We start from the raw sequence: 23,069 nt of genomic DNA, 5'->3' as shown, positions 1-23,069 counted from the left end.
ACTGATAGGGCCAATAACCCATAGGATCAATAACCAATAGGGTCAATAAACCGTAGGATCAATAACCAATAGGGTCAATAATGGGTGGGATCGATAACCAATATGGTCAATAACCTATACGGCCAATAACCCATAGGACCAATAATCAATGGGGTCAGTAAATAATAGGGTCAATAACCAAAGGGATCAATAACCAATAGAACTGATAACCACTAGGGGCCATAAAATACAGGATTGATGACCAATAGAGTCAATAATCAATAGGACTGGCAATCAATAAGGTCAATAATCAATAGGACTGACAACCGATAGGGCCAATAACTGATAGGATTAAGCACAGAGAGCCCGTATAATGAACGAATTGATCCCAAACCCAGGTAATTCACCCCAAAACCCAGGTAATTTACCCAAACCCCAAGTAATTCACCTCAAAATCCAGTTATTTTACCCCCAAATTCCAGTAATTTACCCCCAAATCCTGGTATTTTACCCCAAAATCCAAGTACTTTACCCCAAAACCCAGGTAATTCACCCCAAAATCCAGGTAATTTGCCCCCAAATCCAAGTAATTCACCCCAAAATCCTAGTATTTCATCCCCAATCCCAAGGAATTCACCCCAAAATCCAAGGAATTCACCCCAAAATCCAGGTATTTTACCCCAAAACGCAGGTAATTCACCCCAAAACCCAGGTAATTTGCCCCCAAATCCAAAGTAATTCACCCCAAAATCCTAGTATTTCATCCCCAATCCCAAGTAATTCAACCCAAAATGCAGGTATTTTACCCCAAATCCAGGTAACTCACCCCAAAATCGCAGTCACCCCAAAATCTGTGTAATTCACCTCAAAATCCAGGTAGTTTACCCCCAAATCCATGCATTTTACCCCCAAATCCAGGGAATTCACCCCAAAACCCATGTCACATCCCAAATCCAGGTAATTACCCCAAATCCAAGTAATTCAACCCAAAACCCAGTTAATTTACCCCAAAATCGATGTCACTCCAAAATCCGGGTAATTTACCCCCAAAATACGCATATTTTACCCCCCAAATCCAGGTATTTTACCCAAAATCTGCGTATTTTACCCCCAAATCCAGGTAATTTACCCAACATCTGCGTATTTTATCCCAAATCCAGGTACTTTACCCAAAATCCGGGGAATTCGCCCCAATTTTTCTTCTCTCCCCCTCCAGGTGGGTGCCGGCGGTGGAGGAGAAGACGCGTGGTGAGAGGTGGGTGCGGGAGGGCCACCAAGAGGTCACCTTGGTGGGCCACCATGGGCCACCAAGAGGTCACGGGGGCCACCGAGAGGTCACGGTGGTGGCCACCAGGAGGTGATGGTGGCCACCAGGAGGAGGTGGTGGCCACCAGGAGGAGGTGGTGGCCACTAGGAGGAGGTGGTGGCCACCAAGAGGTCGTGGTGGCCACCAAGAGGTCGTGGTGGTGGCCACTAGGAGGAGGTGGTGGCCACCAAGAGGTCGTGGTGGCCACCAAGAGGTCGTGGTGGTGGCCACTAGGAGGAGGTGGTGGCCACCAAGAGGTCATGGTGGCCACCAAGAGGTCATGGTGGCCGCTAGGAGGAGGTGGTGGCCACCAAGAGGTCATGGTGGTGGCCACTAGGAGGAGGTGGTGGCCACCAAGAGGTCATGGTGGTGGCCACTAGGAGGAGGTGGTGGCCACCAAGAGGTCATGGTGGCCACCAAGAGGTCATGGTGGCCACTAGGAGGAGGTGGTGGCCACCAAGAGGTCATGGTGGCCACCAAGAGGTCACGGTGGTGGCGGCCACCAAGAGGTCATGGTGGCCACTAGGAGGAGGTGGTGGCCACCAGGAGGTCATGGTGGTGGCCACCAGGAGGAGGAGTTGGTCACCAAGAGGTCATGGTGGCCACCAAGAGGTATTAATGGTGACGGCCACCAATGGTGGTGGTCACCTACACGTTCTCATGGTGGTGGCCACCAAGAGGAGGTCACGGTGGCCACCAAGAGGTGCCACCGAGCGTCACCTGCAGGTTCCAAAGATGGCCACCTAGACCTGATGGCCGTGGCCACCCAGATGTTCTGGTCACGGCCACCAAGATCTTCTGGCCATGGCCACCCGGATGTGACGGCGACGCTCGTGGGCGTCGAGCTTCTCCAGGACCTCGATGTCACGTCCGTAAGCTACGTACGCTTAGAGCTCTGACGGTGGTGGTCGCCTGGACCTGCTAGCCATGGCCACCTCGACGTGGGATGGAAGCCCACCTGGACGTGCTAGGGAAGCCCACCCAGGTTTGCTGGCCATGCTCACCTGGACGTGGGATGGAAGCCCACCTAGATGAGCAAGCAAAGCTCCCCTAGATGTGCTAGGGAAGCCCACCTAGGTTTGCTGGCCCTGCTGCCCTAGAGGTCCTACGGAAGCCCACCTAGATCTGCTGGGGAAGCTCCCCTAGACGTGCTAGGGAAGCCCACCCAGATTTTCTGGCCATGCTCACCTAGCTGTGCTACGGAAGCCCACCTAGATGTGCTACGGAAGCCCACCTCGATTTTCTAGCAATACTCAACGAGCTGCTCAAGCAAAGCCCACCAAGATGCACTAGGGAAGCCCACCTAGACGTGCTATGGAAGCCCACCTAGGTGTGCTAGGGAAGCCCACCCAGATTTTCTGGCCATACTCACCTAGATGAGCTATGGAAACCCACCTAGACATGCTAGCAAAGCCCACCCAGATTTTCTGGCCATGCTCACCGAGGTGTGCTAGGGAAGCTCAACTCGACACGCTGGGGAAGCCCACCAAGATGTGTTATGGAAGCCCACCTAGATGTGCTAGCAAAGCTTACCTAGGTTTTCTGGCCATGCTCCCCTAGATGTGATATGGAAGCCCACCGAGATGTGCTGACCATGCTCCCCTGGCTTTTCTGACCATGCTCACCTAGCTGTGCTAGGGAAGCTCAACTGGACATGCTAGGGAAGCCCACCAAGGTGTACTATGGAAGCCCACCAAGGTGTGCTGGCTATGCCCACCTGGATCTGCTGGGGAAGCTCCCCTAGATGTGCTAGGGAAACCCACCTCGATTTTCTAGCAATACTCAAAGAGCTGCTCATGCAAAGCCCACCTAGACGTGCTATGGAAGCCCACCTAGCTTTTCTGGCCATGCTTCCCTAGACATGCTAGGGAAGCTCACCTGGATGTGCTGGCCATGCCCACCTAGGTTTTCTGGCCATGCTCACCGAGATGTGCTATGGATCCCACCCAGATTTTCCTGCCATGCTCACCCAGATGAGCTAGGGAAGCCTACCGAGGTGTGCTAGCAAAGCTCATCCAGGTTTTCTGGCCATGCTCCCCTAGATGTGCTAGCCATGCCCACCTAGACGTGCTATGGAAGCCCACCTCGATTTTCTAGCAATACTCAACGAGCTGCTCAAGCAAAGCCCACCAAGATGCACTAGGGAAGCCCACCTAGACGTGCTCTGGAAGCCCACCTAGGTTTGCTGGCCATGCTCGCCTAAATTTTTCTGGCCATGCTCGCCTAGGTGTGCTAGGGAAGCCCACCCAGTTTTTCTGGCCATGCTCACCTAGATGAGCTAGGGAAGCCCACCTAGGTGTGCTATGGAAGCCCACCTAGATGTGCTAGCAAAGCTTACCTAGGTTTTCTGGCCGTGCTCACCGAGATGTGCTAGGGAAGGCCACCTAGACGGGCTCTGGAAGCCCACCTAGGTTTGCTGGCCATGCTCACCTAGCTGCGCTAGGGAAGCCCACCTAGATGTGCTATGGAAGCCCACCTCGATGTGCTGCCCATGCTCCCCTAGGTTTTCTGACCATCCTCACCTAGACGTGCTATGGAAGCCCACCTAGACGTGCTATGGAAGCCCACCTAGACGTGCTATGGAAGCCCATCCAGATTTTCTGGCCGTCCTCACCTAGATGTGCTAGGGAAGCCCACCTAGACATGCTAGCAAAGCCCACCCACATTTTCTGGCCATGCTCACCGAGGTGTGCTAGGGAAGCTCGACTCAACATGCTATGGAAGCCCACCTAGATGTGCTAGCAAAGCTTACCTAGGTTTTCTGGCCATGCTCACCTAGACGTGCTAGGGAAGCCCACCTAGGTGTACTAGCAAAGCCCACCCGGATTTTCTGGCCACGCTCGCCTAGATGTGCTATGGAAGCCCACCTAGACATGCCATGGAAGCCCACCTAGCTTTTCTGGCCATGCTCACCTAGACGTGCTAGGGAAGCTCACCTAGATGTGCTCTGGAAGCCCACCTAGGTTTCCTGGCCATGCTCGCCTAGATTTTTCTGGCCATGCTCACCTCGATGTGCTAGGGAAACCCACCTAGACGTGCTAAGTAAGCCCACCTAGATTTTCTGGCCATGCTCACCGAGATGTGCTAGGCAAGCCCACCAAGCAGTGCTGGCCAAGCCCACCTAGATCTGCTAGGGAAGCTCACCTCGATTTTCTAGCAATACTCAACCAGATGCTCAAGCAAAGCCCACCGAGATGTGCTAGGGAAGCCCACCCAGATTTTCTGGCCATGCTCCCCTAGATGTGCTAGCGAAGCCCACCTAGACGTGCTACGGAAGCCCTCCTCGATTTTCTAGCAACACTCAACAAGCTGCTCAAGCAAAGCCCACCGAGATGCACTAGGGAATCCCACCTAGACGTGCTCTGGAAGCCCACCTAGGTGTGCTAGCAAAGCCCACCTGGATTTTCTGGCCACGCTCCCCTAGCTGTGCTATGGAAGCCCACCTAGCTTTTCTGGCCATGCTCACCAATATGTGCTAGGGAAGCCCACCTCGATTTTCTAGCAATGCTCAACCAGATGCTCAAGCAAAGCCCACCAAGATGTGCTAGGGAAGCCCACCTAGACATGCTAGCAAAGCCCACCCAGATTTTCTGGCCATGCTCACTGAGGTGTGCTAGGGAAGCTCAACTCGACGTGCTAGGGAAGCCCACCTCGATGTGCTAGGGAAGCTCCCCTACATTTTCTGGCCGTGCTCAGCTGGATGTGCTAGCAAAGCTCCCCAGATGTCCTATGGAAGCCCACCTAGATGTGCTAGGAATGCTCACCTGGATTTTCTGGCCATGCTCTCCTAGATGAGCTAGGGAAGCTCACCGAGATGTGCTATGGAAGCCCACCAAGCAATGCTGGCCATGCTCACCTAGATCTGCTGGGGAAGCTCCCCTAGATGTGCTAGGGAAGCCCACCTAGATGTGATATGGAAGCCCACCTAGGTGTGCTAGCAAAGCCCACCCAGATTTTCTGGCCATCCTCACCTAGATCTGCTAGAGAAGCTCACCTGGATGTGCTGGCCATGCTCCCCTGGCTTTTCTGGCCATGCTCACCTAGATGAGCTAGGGAAGCCCACCTAGACGTGCTATGGAAGCCCACCTAGATGTGCTATGGAAGCCCATCCAGATTTTCTGGCCGTCCTCATCTAGATGGGCTAGGGAAGCCCACCTAGACATGCTAGCAAAGCCCACCCACATTTTCTGGCCATGCTCACCGAGGTGTGCTAGGGAAGCTCGACTCGACACGCTGGGGAAGCCCACCAAGATATGTTATGGAAGCCCACCTAGATGTGCTAGCAAAGCTTACCTAGGTTTTCTGGCCATGCTCACCTAGACGTGCTAGGGAAGCCCACCTAGACATGCCATGGAAGCCCACCTAGGTTTTCTGGCCATGCTCACCTAGATGCGCTAGGGAAGCTCACCTAGATGTGCTCTGGAAGCCCACCTAGGTTTGCTGGCCATGCTCGCCTAGATTTTTCTGGCCATGCTCACCTCGATGTGCTAGGGAAACCTACCTAGACGTGCTAAGTAAGCCCACCTAGGTGTGCTAGGGAAGCCCACCCAGATGAGCTAGCAAAGCCTACCAAGGTGTGCTAGCAAAGCTCATCCAGATTTTCTGGCCATCCTCACCTAGATCTGCTAGAGAAGCCCACCGAGATGCGCTAGGAAAGCTCACCTAGGTTTTCTGGCCATGCTCACCTAGACGTGCTCTGGACGCCCACCTAGGTGAGCTAGGGAAGCCCGCCTGGATGTACCAGCAAAGCTCACCCAGGTTCTCTGGCCATGCTCCCCTAGATGAGCTAGGGAAGCCCACCGAGATGTGCTGGCCATGCCCTCCTAGATTTTTCTGGCCATGCTCACCTCGATGTGCTATGGAAGCCCACCTAGGTGTGCTAGCAGAGTTCCCCTACATTTTCTGGTCATGCTCGGCTGGATGTGCAAGCAAAGCTCCCCTAGATGTGCTAGGGAAGCCCACCTAGGTTTTCTGGCCATGCTGCCCTAGAGGTCCTATGGAAGCCCACCTACGTGTGCTAGCAAAGCTCATCCAGGTTTTCTGGCCATGCTCACCTAGCTGTGCTAGGGAAGCTCAACTGGACATGCTAGGGAAGCCCACCAAGGTGTGCTATGGAAGCCCACCTAGATGTGCTAGCAATGCCTGCCCGGATTTTCTGGCCATGCTCACCTAGACGTGCTAGAGAAGCCCACCTAGACGTGCTATGGAAGCCCACCGAGGAGTGCTGGCCATGCCCACCTAGATCTGCTGGGGAAGCTCCCCTAGATGTGCTAGGGAAGCCCACCTAGACGTGCTATGGAAGCCCACCTAGGTGTGCTAGCAAAGCCCATCCAGATTTTCTGGCCATGCTCACCTAGATGTGCTAGGGAAGCCCACCTAGACGTGCTATGGAAGCCCACCTAGGTTTGCTGGCCATGCCCACCTAGCTGTGCTAGGGAAGCCCACCTAGACGTGCTATGGAAGCCCACCTAGGTTTGCTGGCCATGCCCACCTAGATGTGCTAGGGAAGCCCACCTAGACGGGCTAGGGAAGCTCATCCAGGTTTTCTGGCCATGCTCCCCCTAGATGTGCTAGCAAAGCCCCCCGAGATGAGCTATGGAAGCCCACCTAGCTGTTTTAGCAAAGCTCACCCAAAAAATTCCCCCATGAAACCCACCGTGCTCAGGTTCCATCCAAGCCAGCGGTGCTCAGCCTTGAGACTTTTCTAGAAAAAAAACCCAGCTTGGAGCTGTGCTGGAGGTCCTCACCTCGACCTTCTTCACGAAGCTCAAGTGCGAGCCATGCTAGCGATGCTCAACCTCGATTTTCTCAGAAAAAAGAAAAAAAAAATCCAAATTTTGAGGTTTTTGAGGGACTCTCAGCCTTGAAGTTCCATGGAAAAATCGAGTTTAAGCCGTGCACAGCTTCAATACTATCTCAAAATTATCTCAGCTTCAATATTTTTGGAGGAAATCCCATTTTTGAGCTGTTCAGTGGTGCTCAGCTTCAATATTTTTGGAGGAAATCCCATTTTTGAGCTGTTCAGAATCGATATTTTTGGAGGAAATCTTGTTTTTGAGCTGCACAGAGATGGTCAGATTCGATATTTTGGGAGGAAATCCCATTTTTGAACTCTTCAGTGGTGCTCAGAATCGATATTTTTAGAGGAAATCTCGTTTTTAAGCTGCACAGAGATGGTCAGATTCGATATTTTGGGAGGAAATCCCATCTTTGAGCTACTCGGTGAAGCGCAGATTTGATATTTTAAGAAGAAATCTCAATTTTGAGCTGCTCAATGACCCTCAGAATTGATATTTTTAGAGGAAATCTCATTTTTAAGCTGTTCAGTGATGCTCCGAATTGATATTTTTAGAGGAAATCTCATCTCTGAGCTGTTGAGTGATGCTCAGCTTTGATATTTTTGGAGGAAATCTCAATTTTGAGCTGCGCAGAGATGCTCAGAATCGATATTTTTAGAGGAAATCTTGTCTTTGAGCTGCTCAGTGATGCTCAGAATTTATATTTTTGGAGGAAATCCCATCTTTGAGCTAGTCGGTGAAGCGCAGATTTGATATATTTAGAGGAAATCTCATTTTTGAGCTGCGCAGAGATGCTCAGAATCGATATTTTTAGAGGAAATCTTGTCTTTGAGCTGTTCAGTGATGCTCAGAATTGATATTTTTAGAGGAAATCTCGTGTTTAAGCTGCGCAGAGATGCTCCGAATCAATATTTTTAGAGGAAATCCCATCTCTGAGCCGTCAGTGAGTGATGCTCAGCTTCGATATTTTTAGAGGCAATCTCAATTTTGAGCTGTTCAGTGACGCTCAGCTTCGATATTTTTGGAGGAAATCTCGCTTTTTCAGCTGTGCGGTGATGCTCAACCTCGATCTTCTCTAGGAAACTCCAATTTTGGGTTGCGCTTGCGCTGTTCAACCCCAGTTCTCTCTAGAAAAATCTGATTTTGAGCCCTACCAGAAATACTCAGCCTCGATTTTCTCTAGAAAAGCCAATTTTGAGGTCTTCGAGCAACGCTCAGCTGCAAAATTATTTTTTAAAAAAATCAGTTTTGAGCCATTTCGGTGGTGCTCAACCTCGACCTCTTCTAGGAACCTCAAATTTTTGCCATTTTTGTGAGGCTCAGCCTCAATTTTTGATAGAAAAACCCCAATTTTCAGCCAATCAAGCCACCTTTTTCCTCCAGCCCCGCTCAGCAAAAGCAGCCCCGTGTCCTCTCCAGACCACCCCCCACCCCAGCATCTCCTTACCATCAGAAGGTCCCAAAACGAGTAGAAGAACCCAAAATGGGACGAGGGCAGGGGAGCGGCGCAGCCGACGCCGCGCGCCGAAATATTTCGGGGTCGGGGGCGGGCGGGTGGGTGGGAGACCTCGGTGCGACGCCGTGACGTGGGGGTGGGTTTTTTTGGGGTGAGAAACGGCGTCGGGAGGAAACTCTTTGCCCTTGTGAACTTCCCCCCCTGTCTGGCCACGAGGTCCCCCGGGGCCCGGCGTCTCGGGGTCGCTTTCACATCGCCTTTCGGCGGAGGTCCTCCACCTGCTGGGGGTGGCGGACGGTCCTCCGGCCGCCACCGAAATTTGGGGGTTCTCCTCCTGCTCCCGCAGTCTCCGCCACCGCCCCCACCGCCTACTCGCTGGTCCCCTGCCCCGGCGACTGCGAGGGCAACGTCACCATCGGCTGCTTCGTGAGCGACTTCTTCCCCGAGCCCGTCACCATCAGCTGGGTGTCCAACGTCGCGGGTGACCAGGTGACCTTCCCGGCCGTCCAGGGCAGCGACAGCTTCTACAGCGCCAGCAGCCAGCTCACGGTGCCGGCCAGCAGCCTCCAGGGCAACTCCTTCGAGTGCAAGGTCAACCACGCGGCCACCTCCACCTCTCACACCGAAGTCATCAATGGAGACGGTGAGGAAGACGTCGGTCCTGGTGTTGTGGGATGGTTTGGTCGGCACCTAGATGGGTTGGGGGTGGTGTCAGCCTTGATCTTGGTCTTCCATGATGACCTGGTTATCTCCTAGTTGGGTTGGTGCTGCTCCTGGCCTTGCTCTTGGCCTTCCATGATGACTTGGCCAAGTCCTAGTTGGGTTGATGTTGGACTTGGCCTTCAGTGAAGACTTGGTCAACTCCTAGATGGGTTGGAAGTGCTTTCAACCTTGCTCCTGGCCTTGCACGATGACTTGGTCAACTCCTAGTTGGGTTCTGATCCTTTTCTTCTGCAGACGTGTGTCGTGTTGACCCACCGGAGGTGAAGCTCCTCAGCTACCCGACCCAAGAAGACCCCGAGAAGAAGGTCCTGCTGGTGTGCCTCATCGAGGGGCTGGAGGGCAGCAACGCCCAGGTGGAGTGGCTGGTGAACGGGGTGGTCCAGAACCTGGAGGAGGACAACTACAGCTGCAGCGGGTGCTCCAACAAGAAGGCCACGCAGTGGAGCCAGGTCAACGTCAGCCGGCAGAGCTGGGACCAGGGGGCCGAGTTCTCCTGCAGGGTGTCCCACGCGTCGCTCAAGGAGCCCATCGTCAAGTCCATCAGCACCTACTGCACAGGTGAGGGCCGTGGTGTGGGCGGGAGGTTGGATGGAGTCTTTGGAGGTGGATGGATGGGTAGAAGGTCGGGATGGATGGTTGGATGGAGTCTTTGGAGATGGATGGTCAAGATGGATGGTTGGGTGGGGTCTTTGGAGGTGGATGGACACCACGAGACGACACGCGGCCAGGTGAGTGACACCGCGATGCCAGGAAGCGAAGTGGCGACGGTGGCTTTCGGACCTAAAAAAGCAGAAATTAAGAAAATAGGTGGACGAAGCCACAAAAATTAAGGAAAAAGCGCGTTGCGGTCGCAATTTTCTGGGAAAACGCCCCAATTCCCGTCTTCTGGGGTGGGTTTTTAAGGGTCAGGTGCTCGGCCAAGAGGTCCCAGGGGGGATTCGCGCCCCCGGAGATCTGTTTTTTGGTGGGAATGAGGTCCCAAAATCTGCCCCAAAAGGGGAAATGGGGAAATATGGGGAAATGCCCCAAAACTCTGTATTTTTGGTGGGATCGAGAAGTCGGGGAGAGCGTTCGGATGCAGAATTCGGTGTCCCCTGCCCCCCCCCGCCCTGCTCAACGCCGCTCCCTGCTCCCCACCCCACCCAGATGACAAAACCAAGCTGGAGGTCTCCATCCTCCCCCCGTCCTTGGAGGACCTCTACCTCAGCCAGAACGCCAGCATCACCTGCGTGGCGGCCAACGCCCCCGAAGACCTGAAGTTCTCCTGGTCCCGGAGCGCCGGGACCGCCTTGGACGTGTCCTCCGGGGAGCCTGAGAAGCAGGAGAACGGCCTCTACCGCCTCACCAGCGTCCTGAAGGTCTGCGCCGAGGAGTGGAACAGCGGTGAGACCTTCTCCTGCACCGTGTCCGGCTCGGAGCTCCAAGAACCCATCGAGAAGTCGGTGAAGAAAGACCTAGGTAGGAAGCCGCCGTTCCTCTCCCGCCCCCGCTCGCAAGCCCCGGTGGGGAAGGAGAAGTTTGGGGCGAGGGCAGAGGTGTTTGGGGCGAAAGGTGGAGAAGTTTGGGGTGAGGACGGAGACGTTTGGGACAAAGGTGGAGAAGTTTGGGCCAAGAGAAGTTTGGGGCAAGTGGAAGCAGTTGGCTGGAGGAGCTGAGTGGAAAGGGGTTGGCCTACTGGAAGAGGTTCTAGATGGAGAGCAAGGGCTTCTGGGAGAGTCGCCGTGGCCGGTCCGATGGAAGGGTGTGGTCTCCTGGAAGGAACGTGCCCACCAGAAGGTGTTGTCCAGCAGAAGGGTCCACTGGGAGGGTGTACTGGGAGGACCTAGCCTACTGGGAAGGTCTATCGATCTGGAAGGACCTAGCCAACTGGGAAGGTCTTACTGGGAGGACCTAGCCAACTGGAAGGGTCTAGCCAACTGGAAAAGTCTTACTGGGAGGACCTAGGCAACTGGAAGGGTCTATCAATCTGGAAGGACCTAGCCAACTGGAAGGGTCTTACTGGGAGGACCTAGCCAACTGGGAAGGTCTAGCCTACTGGGAAGGTCTATCCAACTGGAAGGACCTAGCCAACTGGAAAAGTCTTACTGGGAGGACCTAGCCAACTGGAAGGACCTAGCCTACTGGAGAGGTCTATCAGTCTGGAAGGACCTAGCCTACTGGAAGGGTCTTACTGGAAGAACCTAGCCTACTGGAAGGGTCTATGAAGCTGGAAGGACCTATCCTACTGGAAGGGTCTTACTGGGAGGACCTAGGCAACTGGAAGGACGTAGCCTACTGGAAGGGTCTAGCCAACTGGAAGGACCTATCCTACTGGAAGGGTCTTACTGGGAGGACCTAGCCTACTGGAGAGGTCTATCAATCTGGAAGGACCTAGCCAACTGGAAGGGTCTTACTGGGAGGACCTAGCCAACTGGAAGGACCTATCCAACTGGAAGGGTCTTACTGGGAGGACCTAGGCAACTGGAAGGACCTATCCTACTGGAAGGGTCTTAATGTGAGGACCTAGCCTACTGGAGAAGTCTATCAATCTGGAAGGACCTAGCCTACTGGAAGGGTCTTATTGGAAGAACCTAGCCTACTGGAAGGGTCTATCAAGCTGGAAGGACCTAGCCAACTGGAAGGGTCTTACTGGGAGGCCTCCCCCGGCCCACCCTGACCTTCTCTTGCGCCCCGCAGCCGTCTCGGTGCAGGCGCCCTCCGTCTACGTCTTCCACCCGCCGGCGGAGGAGCTGGCCCGCCAGGAGACCGCGACCTTGACCTGCCTTGCCTCGGGCTTCCGTCCCCGCGACATCTTGGTCACCTGGACCCAGCAGGACCGTCCGGTGCCTTCCGGCAGCTTCTCGACCTTCGGCCCCCAGGAAGGCGACGGCGGGCTCTTCAGCGTCTACAGCAAGCTGAGCGTGCCGGCGTCCGAGTGGCAGCGGGGGGACAGCTTCGCCTGCGTGGTGGGGCACGAGGGGATCCCGCTGAACTTCGTGCAGAAGAGCCTGGACAAGAGCACGGGTAAACCCACCAACGTCAACGTCTCGGTGATCCTCACCGATTCCGACAGCACCTGCTACTGAGCGCGGGCCGGGGGGGGGCTGTAAATCCGGAAAAAGAAAAAAAAGAAAAAAAAAGTACGGTGAAAAAAATATAAGTCCGGTGGGAAAAAAAAATAAGTATGATAATAAAAAAAAAAGATGGAAATCGTGCACAAAAGTTGCGGCGCTGGCGTCTTCATCCGGTGCGTCCACCTCCTCCCAATCCCCGTCCGAAAAAAAATAAATAACGGTAATAATTCCGAAAAAAAATAATAATTCCAGAAAAAATAATGATAATGATGGAAAAAATGATGGAAAAAAAAGAGATGATAATAAGAAAAATCATGGAAATCACGCAGAAACATGACGGCGCTGGTGGCTTCATCCGGTGCATCCACCTCCTCCCAATCCCCGCCCGAAAAAAAAAAATAATAACGGTAATAATTCCAAAAAAAAAAATAATAACTCCAAAAAAAAAATAATGGTAATAATAATGATAATGATGAAAAAAAAAGATGGAAAAAAAAAAAGATGATAATAAAAAAAATCATGGAAATCACGCACAAAAGTTGCGGCGCTGGTGTCTTCATCCGGTGCGTCCACCTCCTCCCAATCCCCGTCCGAAAAAAAAAATAATAACGGTAATAATTCCGAAAAAAAATAATAATTCCAAAAATAATAATAATAATAATGATGATAATGATGAAAAAAAGTTGGATTAAAAAAAAAGATGATGATAAAAAAAAAATGGAAATCATGCAGAAACATAATGGCACTGGTGTCTTCAGCCGGTGCGTCCACCTCCTCCCAATCCCTTCCAAAAAAACAATTAATGATGATAATTCCAAAAAAAAATTAATGATGATAATTCTGAAAATCAGAATAACGATGATAATGATGAAAAAAATAAAGATAATAGTAAAAAAAAAAAAAAAAAAAAACAAAAAACAGAGAAATCACACAGAAACATGCCGGTGCCTTCACCCAGCACATCCACCTCCTCCCAAACCCACCCATCTCCCAGCCCCAATTAGCGACGGGGCTAATTAAATAGGGGTGGGGCTAATCAGTTAGGGATGGGGCTAATTAATTAAGGACAGAGCAAACCCATTAGAGATGGGGCTAATCTATTAAGGATGGGGCAAATCAATTAGGAATTGGGCAAATCAATTAGGAATTGGGCTAATCAATTAGGAATGGGGCTAATCAATTAGGGATGGGGGAAATCAATTAGGAATTGGGCAAATCAATTAGGAATTGGGCAAATCAATTAGGAATTGGGCAAATCAATTAGGAATTGGGCAAATCAATTAGGAATTGGGCAAATCAATCAGGGATGGGGGAAATCAATTAAGGACGGGGTAAATCAATTAGGGATGGGGCTAATCAATTAGGAATTGGGCTAATCAATTAGGAATGGGGCAAATCAATTAAGGACGGGGTAAATCAATTAGGGATGGGGCTAATCAATTAGGAATTGGGCAAATCAATTAGGAATGGGGCAAATCAATTAAGGACGGGGTAAATCAATTAGGGATGGGGCTAATCAATTAGGAATTGGGCTAATCAATTAGGAATTGGGCAAATCAATTAGGAATTGGGCTCATCAATTAGGAATTGGGTTAATCAATTAGGGATGGGGAAATCAATTAGGAATTGGGCTCATCAATTAGGAATTGGGTTAATCAGTTAGGGATGGGGGAAATCAATTAGGAATTGGGCTAATAAATTAGGAATTGGGCTCATCAATTAGGAATTGGGCTAATCAATTAGGAATTGGGCTAATCAATTAGAAATGGGGCAAATCAATTAGGAATTGGGCTCATCAATTAGGAATTGGGTTAATCAATTAGGAATGGGGCAAATCAATTAAGGACAGGGTAAATGAATTAGGGATGGGGCTAATCAATTAGGAATTGGGCAAATCAATTTTCCATTTCCCCTCTTTTTTTTTTGCCTATTTTTTTTAGGAAGTGGTGAGAAAGAGCAGGACGAAATGACCCGTTTTCCCCTCTTTTTTGCCCATTTTTTTAATCAAGAGAGGTGAGAAAGAGCAGGATTTACACAAATTAGGGATTCCCAGTTTGCTCCCAGCAGGGTTTTGGCCAAGAATTGGGTAGAAAACGGGGGAAAATGGGGTCTTTGTTGCACGCAGCAAAAATTTTGTAAAAAATCTGCTTTTTTGCGGCAAGGTTTTAGAGAGAAACGAGAGAAAAAAAAAAAGGGTGGAAATGTGGCTTTTTGCTGCACTCGCCCCAAAAAAATAATAATAAAATCTCACTTCCCCTTTTCTCGCCGCAGGGTTTTAGACGCGAATTGAGTAGAAAACAGGCGGAAATGGGGTTTTTTGCTGCGTGCACCAAAAATCCCTCCTTGCTGGGAGGGTTTTGGAGAGGGATTTGGTGAGGAAATAGGTGAAAAAGTGACCTGCGTAAAAAAAAAATGGGTGAAAATGTGAAATTTGGCTACCTGCATCAAAAAAATCCTACTTCCACTTTGCAGCGGGGTCGTGGACACGAATTGGGTGGAAAATGGGCAAAAATTATTATTATTGTTACTTTTTTTGCACGCACCTAAAAAACAACCCACTGCTCTTTTGCTCACGGTGGGGTTTTGCCCAATAATTGGGTGGGAAATGGGTGAAAACACGGCTTTTTGGTGCATGCACCAGAAGTCTTTGTGGCCCCGTCGCTTCTAAAAGGCCTTTGGACCGGGATTGGGTGGAAAAATGGGTGAAAATGTAGGTTTTTGATACATGCACCAAAAATCCTCATGATCCCATTGCTTGCAGAAGGGTTTTGGGGAGGAATTGGGTGGAAAAATGGGTTAAAATGTAGCTTTTTAGTGCATGCACTAAAATCCTCATGGCCCCATTGCTTGCAGAAGGGTTTTGAGGAGGAATTGGGTGGAAAAATGGGTGAAAATACAGCTTTTTGATGTATACACCAAAAATCCTCTTGGCCCTGTTGCTTGTTGAAGGGTTTTGGAGGAGGATTGTGTGGAAAATGGGTGAAAATGTGGCTTTTTGGTACATGCACCAAAAATTCTCCTGGTTCTTTTGCCTGTAGAAGGGTTTTGGAGAAAGATTGGCTGGGAAATGGGTGAAAATATGACTTTTTGGTGCATGCACCAAAAATCCTCATGGTCCCATTGCTTGCAGAACGGATTTTGAGGAGGAATTGGGTGGAAAAATGGGTGAAAATGTGGCTTTTTGGTGCATGCACTAAAATCCTCATGATCCCATTGCTTGTGGAAGGGTTTTGGAGAGGAATTGTGTGGAAAAATGGGTGAAAATGTGGCTTTTTGATGCATGCACTAAAATCCTCATGGTCCTATTGCTTGCAGAAGGGTTTTGAGGAGGAATTATGTGGAAAAATGGGTGAAAATGTAGCTTTTTGATACATGTACCAAAAAATCCTCATGGCCCCGTTGCTTATAGAAGAGGTCTGGAGAGGAATTGGGTGGAAAACGGGTGAAAATATGGGGTTTTGGTGCATGTACCAAAAATCCTCATGATCCCATTGCTTGCAGAAGGGTTTTGGAGAGGAATTGGGTGAAAATACGTCTTTTTGGTGCTGACTCCCGCCCCTTTTTTTGTCAGCCTCCCCAGAACGCATCATGGTGGTCCTGGGCAAGGAGCCGGAGCTGGAGCTGGAGGAAGACGTCACCGACCTCTGGACCGCCGTGGCCTTCGTCATCCTCTTCCTCCTCAGCCTCTGCTACAGCACCGGCGTCACCCTCTTCAAGGTACTCCCCCCCTGCACCCCCCAACAATAATAATTAGCGTTAATTAAGGCCGAGCAATTTAACGTTGGTGTCTCCCCAGGTCCTCTGAGTGCTGAAGGTCTTCGCCCATGGGTGCCCCCTCCATTGTCCCAGGGGTTGGACCGGGAATTTTTGTGCTTTTCTCGAAAATGCACAGAATAAAACGATTTTTCAGACCGTTTCCGCGGGCTTCGAGAAACCCCTTTTCCACCCCAAAATAGAGCCACGTTGCCTCGGTGATCTCCGGCAGGCTTCAAGAGACTGTTTTTCCCCCAGGCGAAGACACGTTGTTTGGTGCGTCACACCCTAATCTCCTTAAATCTCCAAAAAACCCTTTCCCCCCCCAAAAAACAAAGCCCTGTTGCGTTGGTGCTTCCTATTCAATTTCCATTGGGTTACCAAAAAAGACGATTTTCCCCCCAAAATGAAGCCTCATCGTGTCGCTCCATCTCAGCCTAATCTTCATCCAGCTTCAGGAAACCCATTTTTTCCCCCCAAAAAAGCCCTGTTGTATCGGTTTATCGCACCCCAGTGTCCACCGGGTTGCCAAAAAAACCCCTTTTCCCCCCAAAATGAAAGCACTTTGTGTTCATATGTCTCATCCTAATAAAAAAAGCTTCAAAAAACCCATTTTCCCCCAAAATGACGTCCCTGTTACATTGGTGCATCACACTAAGAACCCCCCCTTTTCTTCATCACGTTGCCTCGATGCACCCCAAACAAGTTGCCCAAAACCTCCCTTTTTTCCCCCATTTTCCTCCCCAGCCCTACACCCCTCCATGGGCTGATTGCGTGCCGGGGACCCAATATTTCAGTTTTTCCCCCCATTTTCCTTCCCAACCCCACACCCCCCCAGGGGTTGATTGCATGCCAGGGACCCAATATTTCATTTTTTTCCCCCGTTTTCCTCCCTGGCCCTGCACCCCTCCGTGGCTTGATTGCGTGCCGGGGAGCCAAAATTTCATTTTTTGGACCAAAAACCTCAAAATCCTGTTTACGATAAAAGCCATTTTCATTTCTCCTCTTTCCTCCCCGTCGTGGTTTCTTGGGCCGCTGCCTGAGTCATTCGGGGAGCAGAAACTGGTTGTTTTCCCCCCAAAAAAAGCAGCGCCGAACATCTGGATTTTGGCGTCACCCCGGCCAGATGTGTCCTGTTTACCTGAACCGCGCTTCTCCCTCTGAGTCACCGCACCCAAAATAGCCGTTTCCTGCCCCAAAACCGCCCCCGGCGCCTTTCGCACGGAGGGACGCGGTGCGTGATGGGAAAAAACATGGCAGGAGCGCGGGGAAATGCGGATTTTTTATCGAAAATACGGAAACGGAGAAGCAAAGATGGGAAATTTGGTAATAAAGTGGGATTTGAACGGTTTTTGGGGCATTTTCTGGTGGATTTCGCCCTGTTTCGTGGCTTGTTCTCCCTCCGAGGCCGTTGGCCAATGGGAAGGTGGGGACGGAGGGGGCGGGGCCTGGGCTCTGCTGTAGAAGATGAGGAAGAAGAGCATGATGAAGGTGGAGATTGTGGTTATTGCTCCTCCTCCGCCCCATTTCACGAAGCTCGGCCCACCGCAATCCCAGAGGTCCGTTGGGCAGGGGACGCCATCATTAACCCATCTAATTAACCCCTAACGACCCTTTCCCGATGCTAATTGGCTGCCCGGTCATGGTCTTGGAAGACCCAACGTGGTCTTGGAAGACCCAACGCGGTCTTGGAAGACCCAACGCGGTCTTGGAAGACCCAACGTGGTCTTGGGAAACTCAATGTGGTCTTGGAAGATCCAACAAGGTCTTGGGAAACTCAACGTGGTCTTGGAAGACCCAACGCGGTCTTGGGAGACCCAACGTGGGCTTGGAAGACCCAACAAGGTCTTGGGAGACTCAACGTGGTCTTGGAAGACCCAACAAGGTCTTGCAGGACCCAACGTGGTCTTGGAAAACCCAAGGTGGTCTTGGAAGACCCCACAAAGTCTTGGAAGACCCAACAAGGTCTTGCAGGACGCAACGTGGTCTTGGAAGACCCAACATGGCCTTGGAAGACCCAACAAGGTCTTGCAGGACCCAAGGTGGTCTTGGAAGACCCAACAAGGTCTTGGAAGACCCATCGTGGTCTTGGAAGACCCAATGCGGCCTTGGAAGACCCAACATGGCCTTGGAAGACCCAACATAGCCTTGGAAGACCCAACAAGGTCTTGGAAGACCCAACGTGGTCTTGGAAGACCCAACAAGGTCTTGGGAAACTCAACGTGGTCTTGGAAGACCCAACAAGGTCTTTCAGGACCCAACGTGGCCTTGGAAGACCCAACAAGATCTTGGAAGGCCCAACACGATCTTATCTTAATAAAATAAAATAAAAAAAATAAAATTAAAATAAAATAAAATAAAATAAAATAAAATAAAATAAAATAAAATAAAATATTACAAGGGCATGCAATCCGTTGCAAAACCCCCCAAATAAATTGCAAAAGCATGCAATCCATTGCAAAAAAAAACAAATTAATTGGAAGAGCATGTAATCCATCGCAAAAAAAAAATTAAAACAAATTGGAAGAGCATGTAATTCATTGCAAAATAATAATCATAATCATAATCATAATAATAAATAAATAATAATAATAATAAAATTGCAAAAGCATGCAATCCACTGCAAAAAATAACCAAATAAATTGCAAGAGCAAGCAATCCATTGCAAAACCTTCCCCATTAATTGCAAGAGCATGAAATCCGTTGCAAAAAAAAAACAAAAACAAATTGCAAGAGCATGAAATCCATTGCAAAAAATAATAATAATTTTTAAAATTGCAAAAGCATGCAATCCATTGCAAAAAAACCCCCAAATAAATTGCAAGAGCATGCAATCCACTGCGAAAAAAAAAAAATAAAAAATAAAAAATAAATTGCAAAAACATGAAAATCAATTTCTTTTCCAAAAAAAAAATCCCAAATCCTGGCACGATGCACGGCGCACGCACAAAACCACACGGAGCCCGGAGGGAAAAAAAAAAAAAAAAAAGTTTATTTTTCGCGGCGACTATTTACAAGGAAAAGGGAAGGGGAGGGGGGTCGCACCACGTGGAGAAGGCGTCTGGCGACGGCGGGCAGCAAAATCCGACAGGAGCCGGGTTATTTCACCTGGAGATGGGGAAAATGAGGCTTTCGGTTAATTAAAAATTCAGATTTTTGCAAAATTTGGGTGAAAATTTGAATTTATGAGTGCGAGGAAGAGGTGGGAGGTTGTGTTGTTACAACTCAACAGCTCGTTGCATGTGGTGGATCCAATTCTTCATCTTTCAACCCAATTCTGTGTAAATAAAAGTCATTAGGAGATGGGATTGATGCTAAAAAGTCTTGAAATGGGGTAAAAAATGGAGAGTTTTGCAAAATTGGGGGGAAAATTTGAATTTATGAGTGCGAGGAAGAGATAGGAGGTTATGTTGTTGCAACTTAATGGCTCGTTACATGTGCTGGATCCAATTCTTCATCTTTTAACCCAATTTTTAGTAAATAAAAGTCATTAGGAGATGGGATTGATGCTAAAAAGTCTTGAAATGGGGTAAAAAATGGAGATTTTTGCAAAACTGGGGGGAAAATTTGAATTTATGGGTGTGAGGAAGAGGTGGGAGGTTGTGTTGTTACAACTTAATGGCTCGTTGCATGTGCTGGATCCAATTCTTCATCTTTCAACCCAATTCTGCGTAAATAAAAGTCGATAGGAGATGGGATTGATGCTAAAAAGTCTTGAAATGGGGTAAAAAACAGAGATTTTTGCAAAATTTTGAGGGTAAAATGTATTTATGAGTGTGGGAGGTGATGGGAGGTTGCACCATCGCAACTCAATGGCTCTTGGACGTGGTGGATCTCATCCCCACGTCCCTCGTCTCCCGGTGACCACCCAACCAGCCCCATTTTGGGGCGTTTTCCCCCCCAAAATCCGTACCTTGATCAAGGTGACAGTGGCGCTGTAGAAGAGGCTGAGGATGAAGAGGACGATGAAGGTCGACGCCGTCGTCCACAGGTTGTTGAGGTCGTCGTCCTCCTCCACCTCCGTGTAGGCGTCCAGGAAGGCTTGGGACAAGAGGCGAGAGCGAGTTAGCGCCGTCGCCGCGGGAGTACGAAAAAAATAAATAAATAAAAGGGGGCTGGTTTTGGGTCAATTTTGAGCGATTTTAGGTCCGGCTGTCACCAGGGACGGAAAATCCCTGGGGTTTCAGGGGCTGCGAGCGGTGAACGCGGCGGCGCGGCATCCACGGGCTGGGAAACGCGGGGCGCTGAGCAAGCCTGGCCGAAAATAACCCCCCAAAATCCTCAAAAATGAAAAGTTTAACTCAAAATCATGAGATGTGAGGCCCCAAAAATGGAAGAATTCACCCCAAAAGCGGGTTGGGGGGTTGGGGGGGGCAGGGCCATGCCAATCCCTTGCGCAGCTGGATTTCTCCATGTTGTGCGTCAGAGGGTGGTCCTGTTCCTCGTTGTTTATTTATTTATTTTTTACCTAAATTGGCTTTTTTAGACCCAAAATGCCGGGTTTGGGGAATCCCATGGGGTGCCCGCCCTGCATTTGGCTCCCTTACACAGGCCGCCCCCCTTTTTTTGCAGTCAGTCGCTGCAGCGTGTGCCTGACCTCCAAAAAAAAAAAAAAAAGCCAATTTTGCATTTTTCTCCCCCAAAAATAAGCGAAGGGTCTTCTGGGAGAGGTAGATTAACCGATTTTGTGGGATTTTAGGGGGGAAAAAAGGGCCAGAATCTCGGGCAAGCTGCAGCAAGGGGAAGCGAGGCTGAGGGTGGTGTAAGGTGAGGACGCGAGGAGGACGTGAGGAGGAGGAGGACACGACGAGGAGGAGGACACGAAGACGAGGAGGACATGAGGATGAGGAGGACATGAAGAGGAGGAGGACATGAGGATGAGGAGGACACGAGGAAGAGGAGGACACGAGGAAGAGGAGGACACAGAGGAGGAGGACACGAGGACAAGGAGGAGATGAAGAGGAGGAGGACACGAAGACGAGGAGGACATGAGGATGAGGAGGACATGAAGAGGAGGAGGACATGAGGATGAGGAGGACACGAGGAAGAGGAGGACACGAGGAAGAGGAGGACACAGAGGAGGAGGACACGAGGACAAGGAGGAGACGAAGAGGAGGAGGACACGAAGAGGAGGAGGACACGGGGAGGAGGAGGACACGGGGAGGAGGAGGACACGAGGATGAGGAGGACACGAGGAAGAGGAGGAAACGAGGAGGAGGAGGACACAAGGAAGAGGAGGAGGACACGAGGAAGAGGAGGACACGAAGAAGAGGAGGACACGAAGAGGAGGACATGAGGATGAGGTGGACACGAGGATGAGGACAACACGAGGATGAGGACATGAAGAGGAGGAGGACACAAGGAAGAGGAGGACACGAGGATGAGGAGGAAGACAAGAAATTGAGGACACGAAGATGGGGAGGACACAAGGACAAGGAGGACACAAAGATGACGAGGACAGGAGGAGGAGGAGGACACGAAGATGACGAGGACACGAGGACGAGGAGGACACGAAGAGGAGGAGGACATGAGGATGAGGAGGACACGAAGAAGAGGAGGACACAAAGAGGAGGAGGACACGAGGACGAGGAGGACACGAGGATGAGGAGGACACGAGGACGAGGAGGACACGAGGACGAGGAGGACACGAGGACGAGGAGGATGCAAGAAAACGAGGACAGGGGAAGATGAGGAGGACACGAGGACAAGGAGGACACGAGGACAAGGAGGCTGCGGAAGGCGGAGGCTGCAGGAGCTGCAGAGGGCGCTGCGGGAACGAAGAGCGCGGTGCGAGGGACGCGAAGGGTCTGCGAGGAGCACGAAGTGGAGGACCTGCAAAGAGGACGGTGCAAAGAGCAAGGTGCAAAGGATTTGCAAAGAGCAAGGTGCAAAGGATTTGCAAAGAGCAAGGTGCAAAGGATTTGCAAGGACCATGATGCAAAGAGCACGAAGCGAAGGGTTTGGAAAGAGCGCGACGCAAGGACCTTCCTGCAAAGAGGTGCAAGGGATTTGCGAAGGGGGTAGTGGGAAGACCAAGACGCAACGACCGAGACGCAAAGGACTTGCAAAGACCATGATGGAAAGAGCACGATGCAAGGGGCAGGATGCGAGGGGGTGGAAAGCAGTTGCAAAGACCAAGGTGCGAAGACCAAGGAGCAAGAATTTCCAAAGACCATGATGCAAAGGATCTGCAAAGACCATGACGCAAAGACCAAGGTACGAAGAGGACGAAGGAAAGATTTGTGAAGCCCACGACACAAAGATTTCCAAAGGCCATGATCCAAAGAGGACGAAGCAAAGGATTTGCAAAAAACACGACCAAGATGCGAAGAGGACGAAGGAAAGATTTGCAAAGACCATGATGCAAAGACCAAGATGCAAAGACCAGGATGCAAGGAGATGCAAGAAAAAGGATTTACAAAGACCAAGATGCAAAGACCAAGACACAAAGACCAAGATGCAAAGACCAAGACGCAAAGATTTGCAAGGACCATGATCCAAAGAGGACCAAGCAAAGGATTTGCAAAGACCACGACGCAAGGAGAAGGCTGCGAGGAGACGCAAAGGATTTACAAAGACCAAGATGCAAAGATTTGCAAAGACCGAGGTGCAAAGACGAAGATACAAAGAGGACGAAGGAAAGATTTGCAAAGAACACGATGCAAAGACCAAGATGCAAAGAGCAAGAGGCAAAGATTTCCAAAGACCATGATCCAAAGAGGATTAAGCAAAGGATTTGCAAAGACCAAGATGCAAAGACCAAGACACAAAGAGGACGAAGGAAGGATTTACAAAGACCTTGATGCGAAGACCATGATGCAAGGATTTGCAAAGAACAGGATGCAAAGAACAGGATGCAAAGACCGAGATGCAAAGAGATGGAAAGGATTTGCAAAGACCAAGACGCAAAGAGGACGAAGGAAGGATTTACAAAGACCTTGATGCGAAGACCATGATGCAAGGATTTGCAAAGAACGGGATGCAAAACCGAGATGCAAAGA

General features: G+C 50.3%; 1 gene segment (V, D, J or C); it reads left to right on the top strand.

Annotated features, from left to right (window-relative positions):
- Positions 1–8,671: 8,671 nt before the first annotated feature.
- LOC106049914 (immunoglobulin heavy constant alpha-like) lies at positions 8,672–12,463 on the top strand (the record flags this gene model as incomplete). The annotated part of the segment is given in 4 exon segments: positions 8,672–9,182; positions 9,497–9,820; positions 10,409–10,720; positions 11,939–12,463. Coding segments are annotated over 4 exon segments (1,536 nt in total), but the record flags the coding sequence as incomplete, so codon positions are not given.
- Positions 12,464–23,069: the final 10,606 nt, after the last annotated feature.

Source organism: Anser cygnoides, chromosome W (assembly GCF_040182565.1).
Source record: "Anser cygnoides isolate HZ-2024a breed goose chromosome W, Taihu_goose_T2T_genome, whole genome shotgun sequence".
Classification (NCBI taxonomy): domain Eukaryota; kingdom Metazoa; phylum Chordata; class Aves; order Anseriformes; family Anatidae; genus Anser; species Anser cygnoides.
The sequence above is the reverse complement of the archived record's forward strand: the minus strand, read 5'-3'. Positions and strand labels throughout refer to the sequence as shown.